Here is a 17,117-nt window from a genome sequence, read left to right on the forward strand (position 1 = left end):
TTCTAAAGGGCTTGAGCACATGCATGCAGGAAGATTATTGATAGATATAATATATATACATGATGTAAGTACCAAACAAGTTAATACATGGACTATTCATAAAATCTATAATGATGAACACACGGTGTCCATGATGGTGGAAATAAAATTTGAAAAAATATGATATATACAAGAAAAAGAGAAGTAGAGGAATCTTGTAAGAAGAGACTCTCATTTTTTTAACTGATAGAATGATGTGATTTTATTTACTTGATGTAAAGGAAAAATACATGTAGAAAATAATGGTATAGCAAAAAATGAATGACTGAGTGAAAAATATTTTTGTGTATTTTTTATTAGAGTATATTCACACAAAATTTTAGAAAGGTCTGCATGAATAGTTTAATCTATGAAATGGAGGTATGTATAATGGTAAGGGAAATAATGGCAATGGGTGAGCCAACGTAACTAGCATACTTAGACAAAAAATAATACATACCTATGTGTAACTATTAAAATAAATATCCAAATAAAGAAAACCATATATTTTGACCCTCTACAAGATGAAATATTTACACATAAATGAACCATAATGCATTTTTCATTTTTACTTTTATGTACATATTTTTGGTTCTCTAGCCAAGTGACTAGCTAGTTGAGGGTTTTCAAGGAGATGTAGGGAAAGTCCTCTTAACACACACATGTCTATGTACAATGTAAAGGTAAGGATAGCTATAGTGTTAAGGTGAAATTTTATTGGGTGAGGTGGCTCACAATGACATAACATGGATAGAAAAAAAATGGCCACCATTTAATCCCCTTGATAATGATACATTCATATACCATTAATTCAATTGATCTATTCACACAACTTTATCGGTTTCAGAACCAAACCCCCTTGTATCGTCAGTGCCAGATCCTTTATCTATGCCTGATCCTTATAGCCTGTAAAGCTTGTAAAGTCTGTCTTTTTCTGTTGACAACTGTTTTGAAACACTTGTGCTATATGATTAGAAAACCTTGTGCACTACAAAAGATTCTCTCCAGAGTCAATAGCATGATGTAATGAAGTGGTCGTAAACCTCCTTCATTAGCCAAAGTTTCCATAACCACCCCAGGAGCAAAATTATTGAAGGTTCTTTCCTAGGGAGAAATATATGGTATACCAAATTTGGTTGATAAAACATGAAACTCTTCTTTTTGTTTACCATTGCTGCCACTATGAACATGATATAAGGCATAGGTTTCTCTTTCTCTTATGCAAGGTTGATTATGTGATGATATCTTCAAGAGCTTGTATGAGTAAATCTTTGAACCACACCTCATAAAATGAACCTGGTAACGTTAATCAAGTCAAAAATTCCATGACCTTTATAACATTAGGAAAAATATGGACTCTCCTTGGGCCTTTTTGATTAGTGAAGGCTTAAGGGAGAACCAATGAGAAGGCTCTTGGGATATCACCTAGAGGGGGAGGAATGGTAGGGGTGCAGCCTAATTGTCTCCCTCTTCAATGCTTGGTTCTTAGAGAGAGGTGGGAGGTAGGCTGGGGGGGGGGGGGTAAATAGGAGGAGAGAGGTGTCATAAAAGAGGGAGGGACCCCAAAAAAAAAACGCGCATGCTTAAAAACCCAAAAGATTGAAATTTTTTAAAAAGTTCCAAAGTTGACCCATTTGCTTCCAAAACTGCCCCAAAACATAAACTAACTTAAAAAAGTCAATTTTCCCCCCCAAAATCCACTTTTGTCTCTCTCCCTCATTACTTTTCTCTCCCACACTCTCCCTCTTCTTCCTCCTCCCATTCTCTCTCTACAGTCAAGGCAGCCATAGCCAAAAGCTTTCCACCACTCTCTTCCTCTCTCTCCATAGCTCCCCCTTCTCTCATACCTCCATCAACCCTCTACAGTCCCACACTCCATAGCCCACAGCTCCAATATCCTCTCTACCTCTCTACCTCTCACTCCTCTCTTTCTCTATCTTCACTGTCAAAGCCACCATAGCCACCATAGGCAGCTCACCTCACCCTCCCCTCAGCTCCTCATTCTCTCTCCACAGTACTCAACTCTTTCAAATCCCTTCCTAAGCCCAACTTCCCAAGCATGTCCACGCATAGACGGCCCAAACCAGAGATAGAGGAGATTGTGTTGCACAACACAAAAGACTCTGAGGGGGTATGGATCCCACAAGTGTTCAAGAAGGGTGCATGGATCTACATACAACCGTCACGTGCTGGACCTCATCGCGTACGGTGTCGAGGCGTATTGGAACGTCATTGGAAGGGCCGGCTATTGACATTCAAAGAAACAAAGTCCGGAATGGTGGCCATCGTGCAACACGTCTACAATGCAGTTGAGCTCCACCTCAAGAGAGCTTCTACTCAATTTGCACCTCATTGTAAGTTTTCATGGTTTAGCTATCCCATGCATATGTCATGTTTACGTTTATGTGATCATTATGTTTAACTAAGGACATTTGTAAAGATGTTTTTCCATCCAGCTTAGTTGAGAAGCAGCCACTTGAGTGCCTCTCAGGCACGTTCATGGTTGTGCATGCTCACATTGGGGAGCTTATGTTTCCTAATGTTTCATCGAAAAAACTTATCGAGCAACGAATATTCATGTACTCCCACAAGTACGTGGTGCCGAAGTCAAGCCAAAGCTATGGTAGGTTAGAAGCCGCGGAGACACCCTCATTGCAGAGTGCAGAATGGCCAACTCCAGACCATTGGGCTTTGCTTTCTTTTAAGCGTAAGGTGCTGCAAGATTTCCAAGGGTCCCTAAAGTTTGGTAAGGCAACCAGATCAGTGGGTCTCAGTTGGCATTGTCCCATTCATTTGTTTGTGCATGCATTCCGCTCTCTACCGATTGTAGAAACACCAACAATGTTTGTTTGCAAAGAAGTTGACATAGATGCAATGGACACCATTTTAGGTGTCAATTGGGGCTATGTTGACGGTTTGCATGATGGTGACCGTTATAAGTGCAATGTGTCCCCCACATAGCTTTGCCTTCGGTATTTGAAAGCAAGGTGCACCTTGTATGCACGGTTTAGCTATGAGAGGTGGATGCACAAACGTGGCAAATGGATACCCTTGCAACTGACAACCGAAGAGATTCAATCCTTTGAAATTCGTGTCCGCATGCCCAATAACGAGGTGGAGGTGGTTGCAGTGAATCCGCATTGGACTCTTGCCAATCTTCGGGAACACTTTGTCATAATGGGATTCGAGGATGTCGGTAATGCAAGTTTCAAACTAGAACAACGCAAGGTCTGCTTTGTGTTTCCTTAGCTACCTTTTTTAATTTTCTATGGGTTTTTGTATTTTGATTGCCCATTTTTGGTTGTATAGATTGGAAGGCGGATGGAGGCCACTATGCTTGTTTACAAAGATTGGGCTACAGACGAAATCATCTTGTCTAAGTGAATTGGCTTGTAACTTTAATCGTTTATATATTGGATATTTTATTAAAGATTTTGAAAAGTTTTAAGGTGTTGTACTTGATTTTGTACTTGAGTTTTAAGGTGGTGTAAATTTATTTTTTAAATCCATATTTTTTATTTTTTTCGAGATAGAATATGTCTATATAAGGAGGACCACCTCCTCATTTCACCATTTTCATCCCAGCATTGCAGAGAGACCTAGCATACCCAATCACGCAAAGAGAAGACATGGCTGCTACTAGTGCTTTAGATGCATTCCTTACTGAGGTCGGGCATGCAAATCGCCCTGAGCTTCAAGCATTTTTCACAACCCAACCCGATTTGGAAACCACCTTGACCCTCCACTCTCAATCTCTTGAGCACATTACTTCATACATTTTCACGTGCATGGGGAGCTCCATTCATTGTTGAGTTACCAAACCGACCAGGGCAATGGGTCCCTGAAGGCCTTCTCCACCACATCTACCAAGGGGACAAGCCATTTCATGAGCGGCTTTCACGCTTTGCCACCATAGCACAACCCGCCGGACAATATGTGCGGCTTGAAGCTGATGATGTGCGAGCAATGCGTAAGGGAAGGATCGGAAACACTTTTTTCTCTGTTCAGGACATAATGATCTTCCTCCTTCATGAGTGCCCAACAGGCCCTGACGTAGTGCTACCTCACTTGCAGATCGACGGGATATTGGCTGATGTGAAGGACCCCAAGCCCGCGGCCATTGACTCATCCGCAGAGGGGAGGACGCTTGCCTTGACCTACCCTGTAGGGATTCAAGGCCTCTTGGAGGCCTCTCCATCAGTCAGTTCATCCTCGGGACCGCCAGAAGGAACCACCACTCGGGATGCCATCCCTGAGGTAGAGATTACCCGCTTCTCCTCCATTGTGGTGGGTGGGGAGGAGTTTGTGTTTATGCACGATCTGGAGAAATCCTTTGAGCTTCGCATGGATGAGTGTTTCGCCATCCTCGATGCCCATGGAAAGTTTGAGCTTGATACCACCACCTCCCATGACGATGATCTCCTACTATCCATGGGGAATACTTTGGCGAACACAGTGGCGATCGCACAAGCCGAGGTGGCAGCGGCCGAGCAGGCCAAGGTCTCTGAGGAGGAGTTTGTGGCCGTGCAAGCCATGTGTTTGGCTAACGCGCAAGAGTGGATTCACCACCACCTGCTGCAACACCTGTTTTGCTTGATCCAAAGAGGAAGTCAAGCGTGGATCTTTACTTGCATCCGGATGCCGATGAGGAGGATCGTAGACAAGAGGTATAGATGCTCACTTACATTTGATTGTTACAAATGATTTTGTTAATGTTATATCATAATTCTGTGCCATATCTCAGAAAACCTATGTTTTGCAGGATGTTCTGGAGGTTGACGCCTGGGCGCAACGGTCAGGGGGGAGGAGGACGCCGTTCGGACCTCAAGCGGCACTTGCTCACTACCTCGGCACACTTCCCACTGGTGTCGTGGTGTTTGTCCATGCCGACTACTCTCCCAATGGTCGCTACAACATTTTTGCTTTCCGTTCACTCTCCAAGGCGTTGTGTTTAACAACACTTGCCCAAACGGCCAACCTTGTAGTGCTTGTAAAGAAAGATTTTGCAATATCCACTTTCGGTGTAAACTTTCGCGGGCACCTTATTGCCCATGTCGGCATGAACCAAGCTGTAGGGGTTAATGACACCCAAGAAATCACAACCACTTTACTTAACAGGGAGCCACCCCAAAATGCCAAGCGCCAGAAAATTGTAATTAGAAAGATCCTAAAGCAAAAGCCGGATATCATGTAAAGCATTGATTTCTTTAATGAAACTACTTTTTGCTATCTATGACTCTCTTTCTTGCAAGGTTTTGAATTTCTTATATGTTGGGCTTCCATTGTGTATGAGAAGCACCATAATTTTTGCTATGACTACTAAAGGGTTTGGCAGGCATTAAAATTTAAAAAATGTATACTTTGTTATATCTAGGCTTCCAAAGTTATGTATGTGCCTAGTAAAGGGCTTGGAAGTCCCTAAACAATGTTGCCACAAGGGCGCGCATTAGGGCTTTCCATCAGCAGATGAAGTGTGCAAATGCGCGCCCTTGTGGCAGATGAAATTGGACACATCTAAGAGCATACCCAAGTACAAAACAGAGTGACAAGGCATTAATACCCAGTTGCAAAAGAGAAACACATGGATACCCAGGTAACCTTAAGCCCATCTTGCCCCAGATACCTTAAGATGTATTAACAAACCACAAAACTGTGGCAATATCTAAACCCTTCTTGGAGAATAGGAGTATATCCAGTTACAAAATAGAGTGAGAAGACAATAATACCCAGCTGCAAAACAGGAAGACATGGATACCCAGGTAACCTTAAGCCCATCTTGCCCCAGATACCTAAAGTTGTATTAACAAACCACAAGAGTAAACTTTGTGGCAATATCTAAGCCCTTTTTCGAGTTTAGGACTGACATGGACTATGGGGGGATGAATTCCAGCAGCATCTATGCTAATTGAAGCATTGAAGCAAACAAAACATACTTATTGCTTGTCAAAATTGTCTGGAAACCACTGGAGAGTGTCAGCAAAGCACTAGGAGAGGCTGCCACAAGGGCGCGCATTATATCCATCCATAGGCCTCTGGAAGCCCCAAATGCGCGCCCTTGTGGCAGCCAACTTGGGGGCATTCCAAGCCATTTTGAACACTTTGTAGATGTTTTTGCCATGCAATAGTGAGTCACATAGCATGGATACATCAGGAAGTGCATGCCCCACTTAGCCAAGGTGCTAAACGTAGGCAATTTTTCACAATAACAAGCTAATGGCTACATATATACAATAGAAGGTAGACAAAACTTGAACCAGTGCTACATTGCATGGTACAGAATTAAAACAATACAATGCGCACTGGGGTATACAATAAAAGACGCTTATATTCAAATTCTTCCCAATACAATGCACAGAGTGGGATATAGAATCAAAAGACACTTGTATTCAAATTCTTCCCAATCTTGGAGTTCCGTAAATACAAAAAGGTTGATGCCTAATTACAAGCTACTCCTCATGGCGCAAACGGCGAGCAAGCTGCATATCCTTGGGCATAATGGTTACACGCTTTGCATGGATGGCACAGAGGTTAGAATCCTCGAATATGCCAGTTAAATATTGCTCTGCTACCTCTTGGACTGCCTCTATGGCCACGACGCCCATCCGAAACTGAGTGTTGTACAATTGCAAAACCTCCCTGCATAGCCTTGCAAAAGGGGCCCTTCGAATCAAGAGCTTGGTGCTCTTTTGATAGTGTCGAATCTCCGCAAAAGCACGGCTGCGCTTTCGTACCTTCTGAGGTCGACGTGGAGGTGCATTTTTGGCACGAGTCGGGGCAGCTTGCTTCCTCTTCTTGTAGACAATGCTCTTTCTCTTTTTATTCTGCACAGGCACTTCCAACACCTCATAATCGGATTCCACCCACATTCGGCCCCTCTAGATATGCAATCCTAGCCGTTTGTTTTGTTCGTGCCATGGTTGCACCTAGTAGGGAAGATGACAAAATGAGCCCCTTCAACCTTTAAATAGTTTTTTTTGAGATTTGGGCCCTTTCACACTATGCGGCCAATTGGGTGAAACTCAAATAAAGCAATTGAATTGAACAACTAAACCTGGATCATGCGGACGGCTGACGCGACGCCCAAACGCTGCCTTTTCGATATTTAGTTGCACGCCAAGCTTCGTGGCCGAGGGACGCTCGCGAGCGTTTCCACTTCTCGGATGCTGCAGTACGGGAAGCATTGCGTAACTGCTTTGCTAACATCGATTCTCTTGCTTTCTCAATAGTACGAGTTCTCCCAAAGGTGTGCCTAAAAAACCAATTAAACATCTCTTGGAAGTAGTTGGAGTGTGAACTACCACCACCATGCCGAGTATTCTTGAAGTAGACTCCTTTTTCTCGATAGTGGGACTTCTCCATGCCTTGTGTACTCCATATATCAAGCGAACCATAGCGGTCCATGAAGTATGCACCATGCGCATAGAGAATGTGCTAAAACAACCAAAAAGGAGATAAGCGAATAGAAAAGTTACATTTTCAAACATTGCATATGTATTAAGTTCGTTAAAACAAACCATGTAGTGTGTAATCTTGCTTTCAGACCATCCGTCCTTAGCGGCCTTCGTGAATTCATAAAGCACCTTCTTGAACTCCTCGCGCTGCTCAACGGTGGTGCTTGAAAGATTCATCAATTGCACAACCTTTTGAAAGGATGACCATACTAACTTGCATTGGTTAGCAACCTCCACATTGGGATCTTTGTCCGTCGTGCATGAACACAAATCTTTCCACAACTCCCACCGCTTCTCACTTGCTAGATCGACACTTGCCTTGGATACCTGCATTGGAGACTTTGACATCTTCTTGAAAAATCGACGTGCTTTGGCTCCATTCATGGAAACCTTCTGTGCCACCTCATATGTCTTCTCCCTACAAGTCTCTGCTACAATGTTCACCCTTGATCGGTGACATCCAATCTCATTAAGGAGCGTCTCCACCCCTTGCAAGGAGTCTTTTGACCGTTGAAAGGGCTTCATTGTGAAACCATAATTAATGTGATGCTTTAAGATCCTATCAAATATTCGCATAAACGCATGCAATGTGCAAAAGTGAACATTGTTGAGGGAGAAGGAAATTATGGGATTCCACCCAGGATCTTTGCTATCCCTATTGGGCACCTGCAGCATATTATATGAAAGAACCGAACTTTGCCACTCCCTATTTATATGGTCATCATTATCATCGTCCTGAGCTTCCACTTGAGTTGCTCGACTTGTCTTGTGCCCTTTCGTACAGAATGGACAGGGAAGTAAAGAATTTGCACCTTGTTTGCATCCAAGCATGCACTTTATGGTCTTTAGATCACCACCTAAATGCCATTCAACATCAAACTCCCCACGTCCTGGAACCATGAGCTTCTCACCGTTTATTTGAGCTTTAATGACCTCTGTGACCCATGGGATTCTACTGAAAATCCATGCAAGGACTTCATGTGTCTCTTTCGGAACTTCAATTGCACCAAGCCACCATATATCCTTCTCTGATTGCACACTAAAAGAGGGCTTTGTTGCTTCACTCGAACTGCAAGATTACTTGGCATAAGCTAGGGCTTCATTCATAAGCGTGATGCTCATTCTCTCCAACTTTCTCCCTTTAACAATTACACACTCATCCAACTTCAGCACGAACACAAGCTTGCCTTTAAGAACTGCCAACAACATAAAGCCTCAGAATGCATCTTATGACACATCATAGAGCATATAGGCAACTCTAAACTAACCTGCATCACTCAAATTGTAGAAAACAGCCATGGACTGCTGCAATCGTATCAAGTCCACAAAGATATTGTTGAATTTGGTGTAAACAAACCCTTCGGTCCACAACACACTGTTAGAAACAGCATCGCTTCCCTTCCCGCGGCCCTTCCTTCCTTGTGATTTGCTACGGAGCGGCTGAAGAGGCATCACGTCTTCAATATACAAGTAGTCCCCTAATCGGTGAACAACATCTTCATTTGACACCTTCTTGGAAATCTGCACTCTGTGAGGAAGTGGGAATAGGTTTTCCGTGACTCCTCGACTTCTTAATGCATCTTTTAACACTTGATGTATTGCTTGATAGCCCTTGGTACTAATCCCAACAGCATCACAAATATCCTGAACATCTAGATCAGTGACAATATTAGAAAAATATCTAAGAACTCTCTTAGTGATTGCGTCTTTCAAGTGTTTTGCCTCTGGAGCATCAAGCATCCCAATAAAATCCTCTTTGTTGAAACAAGAACGAAGTAAAGTAGCCCTAGCTGACGCATTCTCGCCGCCGCACATTTCTTGGACGAAGTTCCTATTGCCCAAAACAACAATGATGAGCCGTATTAAACTTAAACAACATGAGGGATAGAACATGTTACCTCATAGCTGTCACCCTTCGTTTTCTTGCACCTCCACGTGGTGCAAGAGTTTGAATTTCGGACAACTCTCATTTCCTCACCCTACCTCCCATGGCAGTACTCTTCATGTGTGAAAGAGTATCCTCAAGCTTTTTAATTACATTTTCCTTGGTTGTGATGGTGCTCTTTGCCTCCTCAAGCGCACTAGTAGCTGTTTGCATCTGAGCTTGAAGATTGTGGAAACTCCCATTGAGCAATTGCCAATGACGCAAGTAGATCTCGGACCGCGCAATCTCGTGTTTGTTGAGTCTCTTGTAGCAGCCCAACAAACCTTGCTCTTTATTTCCAACGTATTGCAACAGTGATAGAATGTTTGTAAAAGACGGATGAACATTGAGAGAAGGATCCTTTGGATACAAGCATCCGTTTGTCCAGAGATCCACATTCTTCTCCCCTTGAGCGCGGCGTTCGTTGGCAGAAGGTAATGTACCCAAGCATGTTTTCTTTGTCGGAACATACTCTTGAGGTAGGCGTAGGAAAAGCCCTGGAGACCTACCGCGTGAAGAGCTTGCTGGGACATTGGTCACGTCGTCAAGAGGCATTGTAGGATGGAGAGATGGAGCTTGAAGGATGGAGAGATAGAGCTTGTAGGATGGAGAGATGAAGCTTGAAGGATGGAGAGATGGGTGCGTAGGTGCAGCAGCAGGTGCAAGTGCAAGGGGGATGGGTGTAGGAGAGGAGCTTAGATTAGCAGAGAGAGTTTTCAATTTTGGGGGGAATTTTCTAAAAGTTTGGAGGGAGTCAAAAAATGTTGAATTTTGAGTAATTTAACATAAAAATATTTTTTTTTATTATGTGTATATGTTGGGGGTACTTTTTAGGGGGGAATAGAGTTTCTTTGAAAGTTTTTGAAAAAAATCATTTTTTTGACCTCTTTGACCCACGGATTTGCTTAGGTGGCATGGGAGAGTTAAGAGGCCACTTACAAGTTGGCCAAAAAGGTAGAGAGAGAAGACCCCCTACCCCCCTACTTTTCAAATGGTTTACCCCCCCCCCCCCCCCCCCCCCCCTTCCCCCTACCTTTTTAGGGGTCAAAGGTGGAGGAGACCCTACCAAAATAGCCCCATTCAAAGCCTTTGTCCCCCTTAATCTTGGCAGGCTTCCTTTAAATTAGGGATTCTTACAAGGCCCATGGAGAGTCCATTTTTTTCCTAATGATTTAGGAGAGTTTGATACATGCCTCCAGATACTATCAGATTATACAGTATGTACATTTCTTGAGGTTAGGTGGCTTTTATCATTATATCAATGGTTATTTGTGTTAATAGGTTAGTAACAAGAAAAATGATTGAGGTATGCACACAAGGTGCATTACATAGGAATTTACAATAGATAAGTCCTTAAAAGGGATGAGAAATCATATGGAGTGTGTGAAAACTAGGAAACAAACTGAAAAATTTCACCTATGTATAACGATCGATGAAGCAATAAGTGTAGACAGATCTTGCATAGTTGCATTTGTTATTGAAGTCCCAGTGAGTAAAGTATTTGTTTTTTTTTAATGCCAAAAACTCACAAGTCAACGTGGATATTTTTTGGTGGTTTTGGAAGCGATGAAGGTAAAATGATAATATAGAAGTGATTTAGAGAGAGACATGGAGTTACATGTGCGTATAAATGATGCATGAGAGCTATGGACACAAGGGAGAAATGACAATGGTGAGAGAAAGCACTGACATAGCAGGTTTGGGTGAGGGATGGAGAGTATTGTGTGTGTGTGTGTGTGTGTGTTTGTGAAAGTGTGAAACGGGTAGAGAGAAGACTAGGTATCTTATATGCATGAGGTGGAAAGACCAAGATCCACCAAAAAAATCCTATCTCAAAACCATGAGCTCCAAAAATCATGAAAAAAATTAGGCATATCACTGAGCTCATGAAATATTTTTTCATGTTAACAACTTCAAATTCAAAGTGGAAGAAGCCACAAAAAAAAAAAATCAGCACAACAAAAACATATGTGCAAAAGTCTTTAAGTGGTCCCCTCTTTAATAAGGCTCCAAGAGTGAGAAAAGACACATAGATTAATAGAGATAGCAATTAATGAAATGAAAGAATGGATTATAACAACATAAGAAGAGAACTCAAAGAGAGCAATGGAGTGAGAAATTAGAATTTTACATCCAGTCAATTTGCAGCAACTCAAACCTACTAGGATCAATGAAGACTCGTATACTCGAGCTCTCCCACTTCCACTAATTCAGTATGAGTGTCTTCACCGCCATTAAATAAGAAATTTCTGAAGCTCAATTGAGTCAGAGCGGTAACCAAAGTGGAGGAAGGCAAGGCTTGAGAAGCATCATGAATGGCAGATCCACATGATGCAGGCACCCACTCCACTTGAGCAAGATGTTACCTTCTTCCCAATGCCTGGAGTTAGAACTTGGAGTCAGCATGAAATGGTGCAAAAGAGATACTGCAACTGGCTGAATTACCCAATTTTACAGGCCTGAAATATAATGAAAGATTAGATGAGAAATACATGCTATGAGCACTCACCATAGCAGTCAAGATATACTAGGTCTATCATGTCAAACGCTTAGAAAGATATGTAGAATGATGGCCACATGAATCACCACATATCATATATCATGGATTTCAAAACACCATGGCTATATTTCTTGGAGGGAAATAAGGACTTAGTTTATGATCTCAAGAGACAACTAGATGAACAAATTTTGCATGGAGTCTTTGTGTAACTGATGTTCATGCCCCCATACTTCATGACCACATTTGAGGATAAATTTTATACATGGTTTGTTTAAATGAATACAACCATTTTCAAACAAGAAGTCAATAATCTACGGGCAAGATTTGTGAGCTCTCACGCTATTAAACTCCACTAGACTGACACCATTAGACTATTTTCCCTTGAAGATGTCCAGTTAGCAAAAGAATATAGAGAAGAGCTTCGATGGATGGCAAATATCTACATGCAATGTTTTGGAAGTTCAAAGACCACCACGACATTGACTCATGTCAAGGAAGACATGAAATGGGAGGGGGGAGTGTTGGAAGATTTGAACATCAATGGAGGCCAGCTACATAAAGAAGTGGTCAAGCAGACTTTCCCACGGAGCCTGAATCTACAAAACCTTTAGAAAAAGGGGAAATCTCAATCCAAACGGAGAAATTTTTAAAAGAAAAGTGTACTTTGCAATCTATTGGGACTAACTACAAAACCTTTAGAAATGGGGCAATCGGAATCCATTACTTCACAATCTATTAGGACTAGCTAGGGGGTATACTTCACAATATAATAGGACTAACTAGGGGGTATGAGAGAAAGTGAGTAGGGAATATGTATAGTCCGAGTAGGCCAAATAGAGTCTCATTCTCACTAGTGACTTTTAGAGGAGAGCTCTGGGACTTCTGACACACTTTTAGACTTTTAGCAAATTCTATACTACAGAGTCTTGTAGGAGATATGAGGGGTGAGTATCTAACGTACTAGCAAGAATGTTTGAATGCATGTATGATGTCAGGGTAGCTAAAAAAACCATACATTAGCAGAACCTTCCTAAGAAAAGATGAATGTAAAAATGACTATAGCGGCCGGCCTAATGCACCAAAGTTGGCCAAACTTGAAGGCAGCCATATCATAGGCACCTAGAACAATCTCACAAGCTTAGGTGACCATTTCATTGGGGTCTAAGGGGATCTATAGATAATAAGCTCAAATTTTACCAAGTATCGTAGTCAAGTTTTGACTTCACAAGAGGCTCCCACATAAGGGTTATAACCAATGTACCTCATTGGGAAAGAAAGAAAACACCATTTGGGGACCATGGGGGAAAAAAACCACACAAAGGGCCACAAAGCATCATTTTTGAACTATGACCATGAATCAACTCCTAATGGAACCAAACTTGATAGGGTAGATCCCTATAACATATGGGACCATGATCATAAGCTTGAAATTGAAGAGAATGACTATCACCAAGGATTGGGATCGAAGAGAATGACTACCGCCAAGGGTTGGGGACAAAACCAACAAAGTCAGAGGAGCAAGTGTGGAGAACAACTCAAAGGGACCAAAACAAATTCAAGAAGGGGCTAAGGATTACTTACTAGGCCTATAAGACAAGTGTATGCCATTCAAAGTTCAATTTTTCAAATATCTGCAAAGCTAAATAATAAGTGTGCTTATTATGTTTAGGTTAAAAAATGACCCAAACTTGCATTTTCTCATCACAAACATCTTACACATGTTGCGTTCACACCCCTATACCCACAAAAAGCACAAAAATCACTTCCACTTTGTTCCCAACTCCCAAAAAATATACGTGCTCCCAGATTCCAAAATCTATCCCAAGAGGACACTTCCAAATCCAAATTTCTTCAAAACCACATTCAACGCACTAGTACATAATGGTCAACCACCCCAAGAAGCAAAAATGTTGTTATTATGGATTTTAGTAGTATTTTTTTGGCTTAAAACTTGCATTAGGCTCATCTAAGATCAAATGAGGCATCACAAGAAATTTTTTAATCTGAAATTTATCTAAGCTTTGCCATGTAGCATATGCTGGAAAACCTTTGTTGTAGCACAACACAATTTCAAAGCACATGAAGCCCTTTTCTTGGGATTTTGAATGTGTGTCTGTGTGTGTGTCTGAAATTTTTTAATCTGAAATTTATCTAAGCTTTGCCATGTAGCATATGCTGGAAAACCTTTGTTGTAGCACAACACAATTTCAAAGCACATGAAGCCCTTTTGTTGGGATTTTGAATGTGTGTCTGTGTGTGTGTCTGAAATTTTTTAATCTGAAATTTATCTAAGCTTTGCCATGTAGCATATGCTGGAAAACCTTTGTTGTAGCACAACACAATTTCAAAGCACATGAAGCCCTTTTCTTGGGATTTTGAATGTGTGTCTGTGTGTGTGTATGTGTGTGTATGTGTCTCTCTCTCTCTCTCACACACACACACACACACACACACACACACACACACACACACACACACACCTACTTGCACAACCCTCCCACTTTAGGATTTTCTTCCCTTGTGGGCCATCGACATCTGCATTTGAGTTTTGACATTGGCCTTGGTAGTGTGCTCACAGATGCACCCAGGTAGTGTGATCACATATGCACACACATAGGTACACATATGCACACACATAGGTACACTGACCATTGGCATTGGTGTTTTGGATTGGCATCGGTGTTTTTTCTTTGAATTCATGTCAAGCTAACCCACGAGCTAGCTATCAAAGGTTTTTCCCATGTCTCTCAGATTCTTGACTCCATTGGGTGTTTTCTTTTCAAGAGGTGGCACCTCCATCCAATGGTACAGGCACAACATTGACTAAAGATTTTCGAAAGTTAATTCCCAAGCGCATTGCTCAAAGGCATAGTTTCTACATTGAAAAGCGTGTTGAGAGCCTTGGATCACGGACCAAGGACCACTTTTTGCACTTGGCATAGTTCTTTAATGATGCCCTATAGATGAGTTTTTTCACAACATTTTCCTAAGGGTTTTGATAGTGTTTGCCATGTTTGTGGTCATGCAGGCACTTATGGCTACTTGGTGAGATATGGTCTTCAATTTTGATGCATGTTTCCTAGTTGACCAGTAACGTGCACCATGTACAGGTTTCTCGCTAGATATAGTTATAGGATTCTTGGTGGATAGAACTACAAGATTTTCACAAGAACTTTTTGCAATAGTTTTACTATTGTAAATTGAGCTCCATTAGGAAGGGAATGGGTTCTAAGAGGGCCTCTTTATTTTCTATGTGATTTAAAGTGGGATATGGAATTGCAAATGGGTAGATGCCATGTGGATTAAAATGGTGGGTATGGTAGGGCCTAAAAGTGAGTGGTCAAAATTGTAAGTTTAGAGGTGATGGAAAATAAGTATTTAGTAGTATAATGATAAAATATCTTATAAAAGAAAACAATAAATCATTTTTTAAGAAATTGGGATAAAAATCAGTCTTTTATCTCTCTAGTGGTTGTCAGTTTCTCCCTCCTCTCTCCTAAAAGAGGGTCCCCCTAAAAAATGTGATGGTCATTCCGTCCCTCTCTACTATACCATCTCCATCCTCTCTTCACTCCACATTGCAAGTTGTATATCCTTCTTCAATGTCACTTTTCCCTCCCAAAAAGCTCTTGTAGCAGAGGTTTGAAGTCTCCTTTTCCTCCTCAAGCCTGCATTCTCCTTAATGGTAGTCATCACCTATTGAACCTCTCCATTTCTATATGAACCTCATTTCACAACTCTACCTAAAGATGTAGATCTCAACCATATCCTACTCCTAAGGCTTCTCTCTTGTGTGAATTTACTTTTTCAACAACTTCCCTATTCCTTCTTCTCCATTTAGCTCTCAAATGGTATTCCCTCACAAAAATTTCTTTTGAAGATTTAATATCTTCTTATGCACCGGTGGAGAACTATTTGGTAAAACCATTAAGCTTACTTGGGTGCTTTGCTAGGTAAAAGGCATCCTATCTCATATTTGGTAGTACCTATGCTTACTATATTATTAAATAAGCGAACCAGTAGGTGGAGGTTCATAACAGTGACATTAATCGTCTTTGTATATCTTCTAGCCTTGCTCTATATGCAACTGATAACATGAGTGTGCATGGAATAAACATAAATTTCTTTGTATAGATGGTGCTACTTGCTTTCATGGCATCCCCCTAGGTGCTTGACGACCTAGGGTTTTATTGACTCAATGTTTTGTAGCAATTATAGGATAATCGTGGTCATTGGGTTACTATCAACTATAGACAATGTATGTGGGTGACAATGCAACCAAATTCAAGAGGTGCACACAAGGTGGCAAGGAGACACATGGATTCTAGAGTATACCACCAGAATGAAATAATCTTGGAGCTCAAGCAAAAACAAGACTGTAAGCAGCTCGCAAAGCTGCAGCATGTGTATATAGCTTTCTAATTGAAGCTAAGGAAAACATTAACTCAACCAAAGTTTCCTACAAATCAAACATCTCCTTCCCTTTAAATACTTAGGATTGTCTATTTTTTTCTCACCTCATAGGTTTCTTGCAAAATGTACATCCTCTTCCCTTTAAACATGTAGGATATTCTATTTTTTGTTTTCACGTCATAGCATTAGGAAGGGAATGGGGTCTAAGGGGGCCTCTTTATTTGCCATGGGATTAAAAAGGAGATTATGGAAGGGGCAAATTGGTGGATGCCATGCGGACTGAAATGGTGGGTATGGCAAGTCCTAAAAGTAAGTGGTCAAACTTGTGCTCTTTTACAAAATACAAAGAGAAAATCTCTTATATTTAAAAAAAATGAACTTTTCTCTAAATAGTTGAGTAAAAACCAATACTTTCTCTCTCTAGTGGCTGTCAGTTTCTCCCCCCCTCTCTCCTAAAAAAGGTTCCCTCCAAAAACGTGTTGATCATTCCCGCCATCTCTCTCTATTGTACTATCTCTCACTTCTCTTCACTTCACTTTCAGTTTTCCCTCCCAAAAGCTTTGCTTCTCTTTCCTTCCTTTCAGTTTTCCCTCCCAAAAGCTCTGCAGTAGAAGTTTGAACCTTCTTTCCCTCCTCAAGATTACTGCATTCTCCTCAAGGTGAAGTTCTCCATTTCTCCATGAGCCTCACTAAACACCTCTACCTAAAGCTGAAGATCTGCTGCATATTCTTCTGCTAGATCATCCCTCTTTCTTTCCTCAACAGGTTTCCTGCTCCTTCTCCATTGTTCTCTCTAGAGAGGATCTACTTT

At 41.5% G+C, this 17,117-nt stretch overlaps 1 protein-coding gene across 2 annotated transcripts in view; it reads left to right on the top strand.

The window, feature by feature from the left end:
• The window catches only part of LOC147440884 (uncharacterized), a 61,042-nt gene extending 55,804 nt beyond the window's left edge, over positions 1–5,238 (top strand). Inside the window, exons 1-2 of one of the 2 annotated variants that reach the window (XM_086482699.1) lie at positions 1,592–4,685; positions 4,781–5,238. In XM_086482699.1, the coding sequence (XP_086338825.1) occupies positions 3,985–4,685; positions 4,781–4,973 (894 nt within the window). In that variant the 5' untranslated portion in view covers positions 1,592–3,984 and the 3' untranslated portion in view covers positions 4,974–5,238. Of the gene's footprint in view, positions 1–1,591; positions 4,686–4,780 lie in introns of those variants that run through there. The other variant, XR_015184293.1, reaches the window with a different exon arrangement.
• The last annotated feature ends 11,879 nt before the right edge of the window (positions 5,239–17,117 follow it).

Source organism: Adiantum capillus-veneris, chromosome 15, assembly GCF_014529385.1.
Source record: "Adiantum capillus-veneris isolate H3 chromosome 15, ASM1452938v2, whole genome shotgun sequence".
Taxonomy (NCBI): Eukaryota; Viridiplantae; Streptophyta; class Polypodiopsida; order Polypodiales; family Pteridaceae; genus Adiantum; species Adiantum capillus-veneris.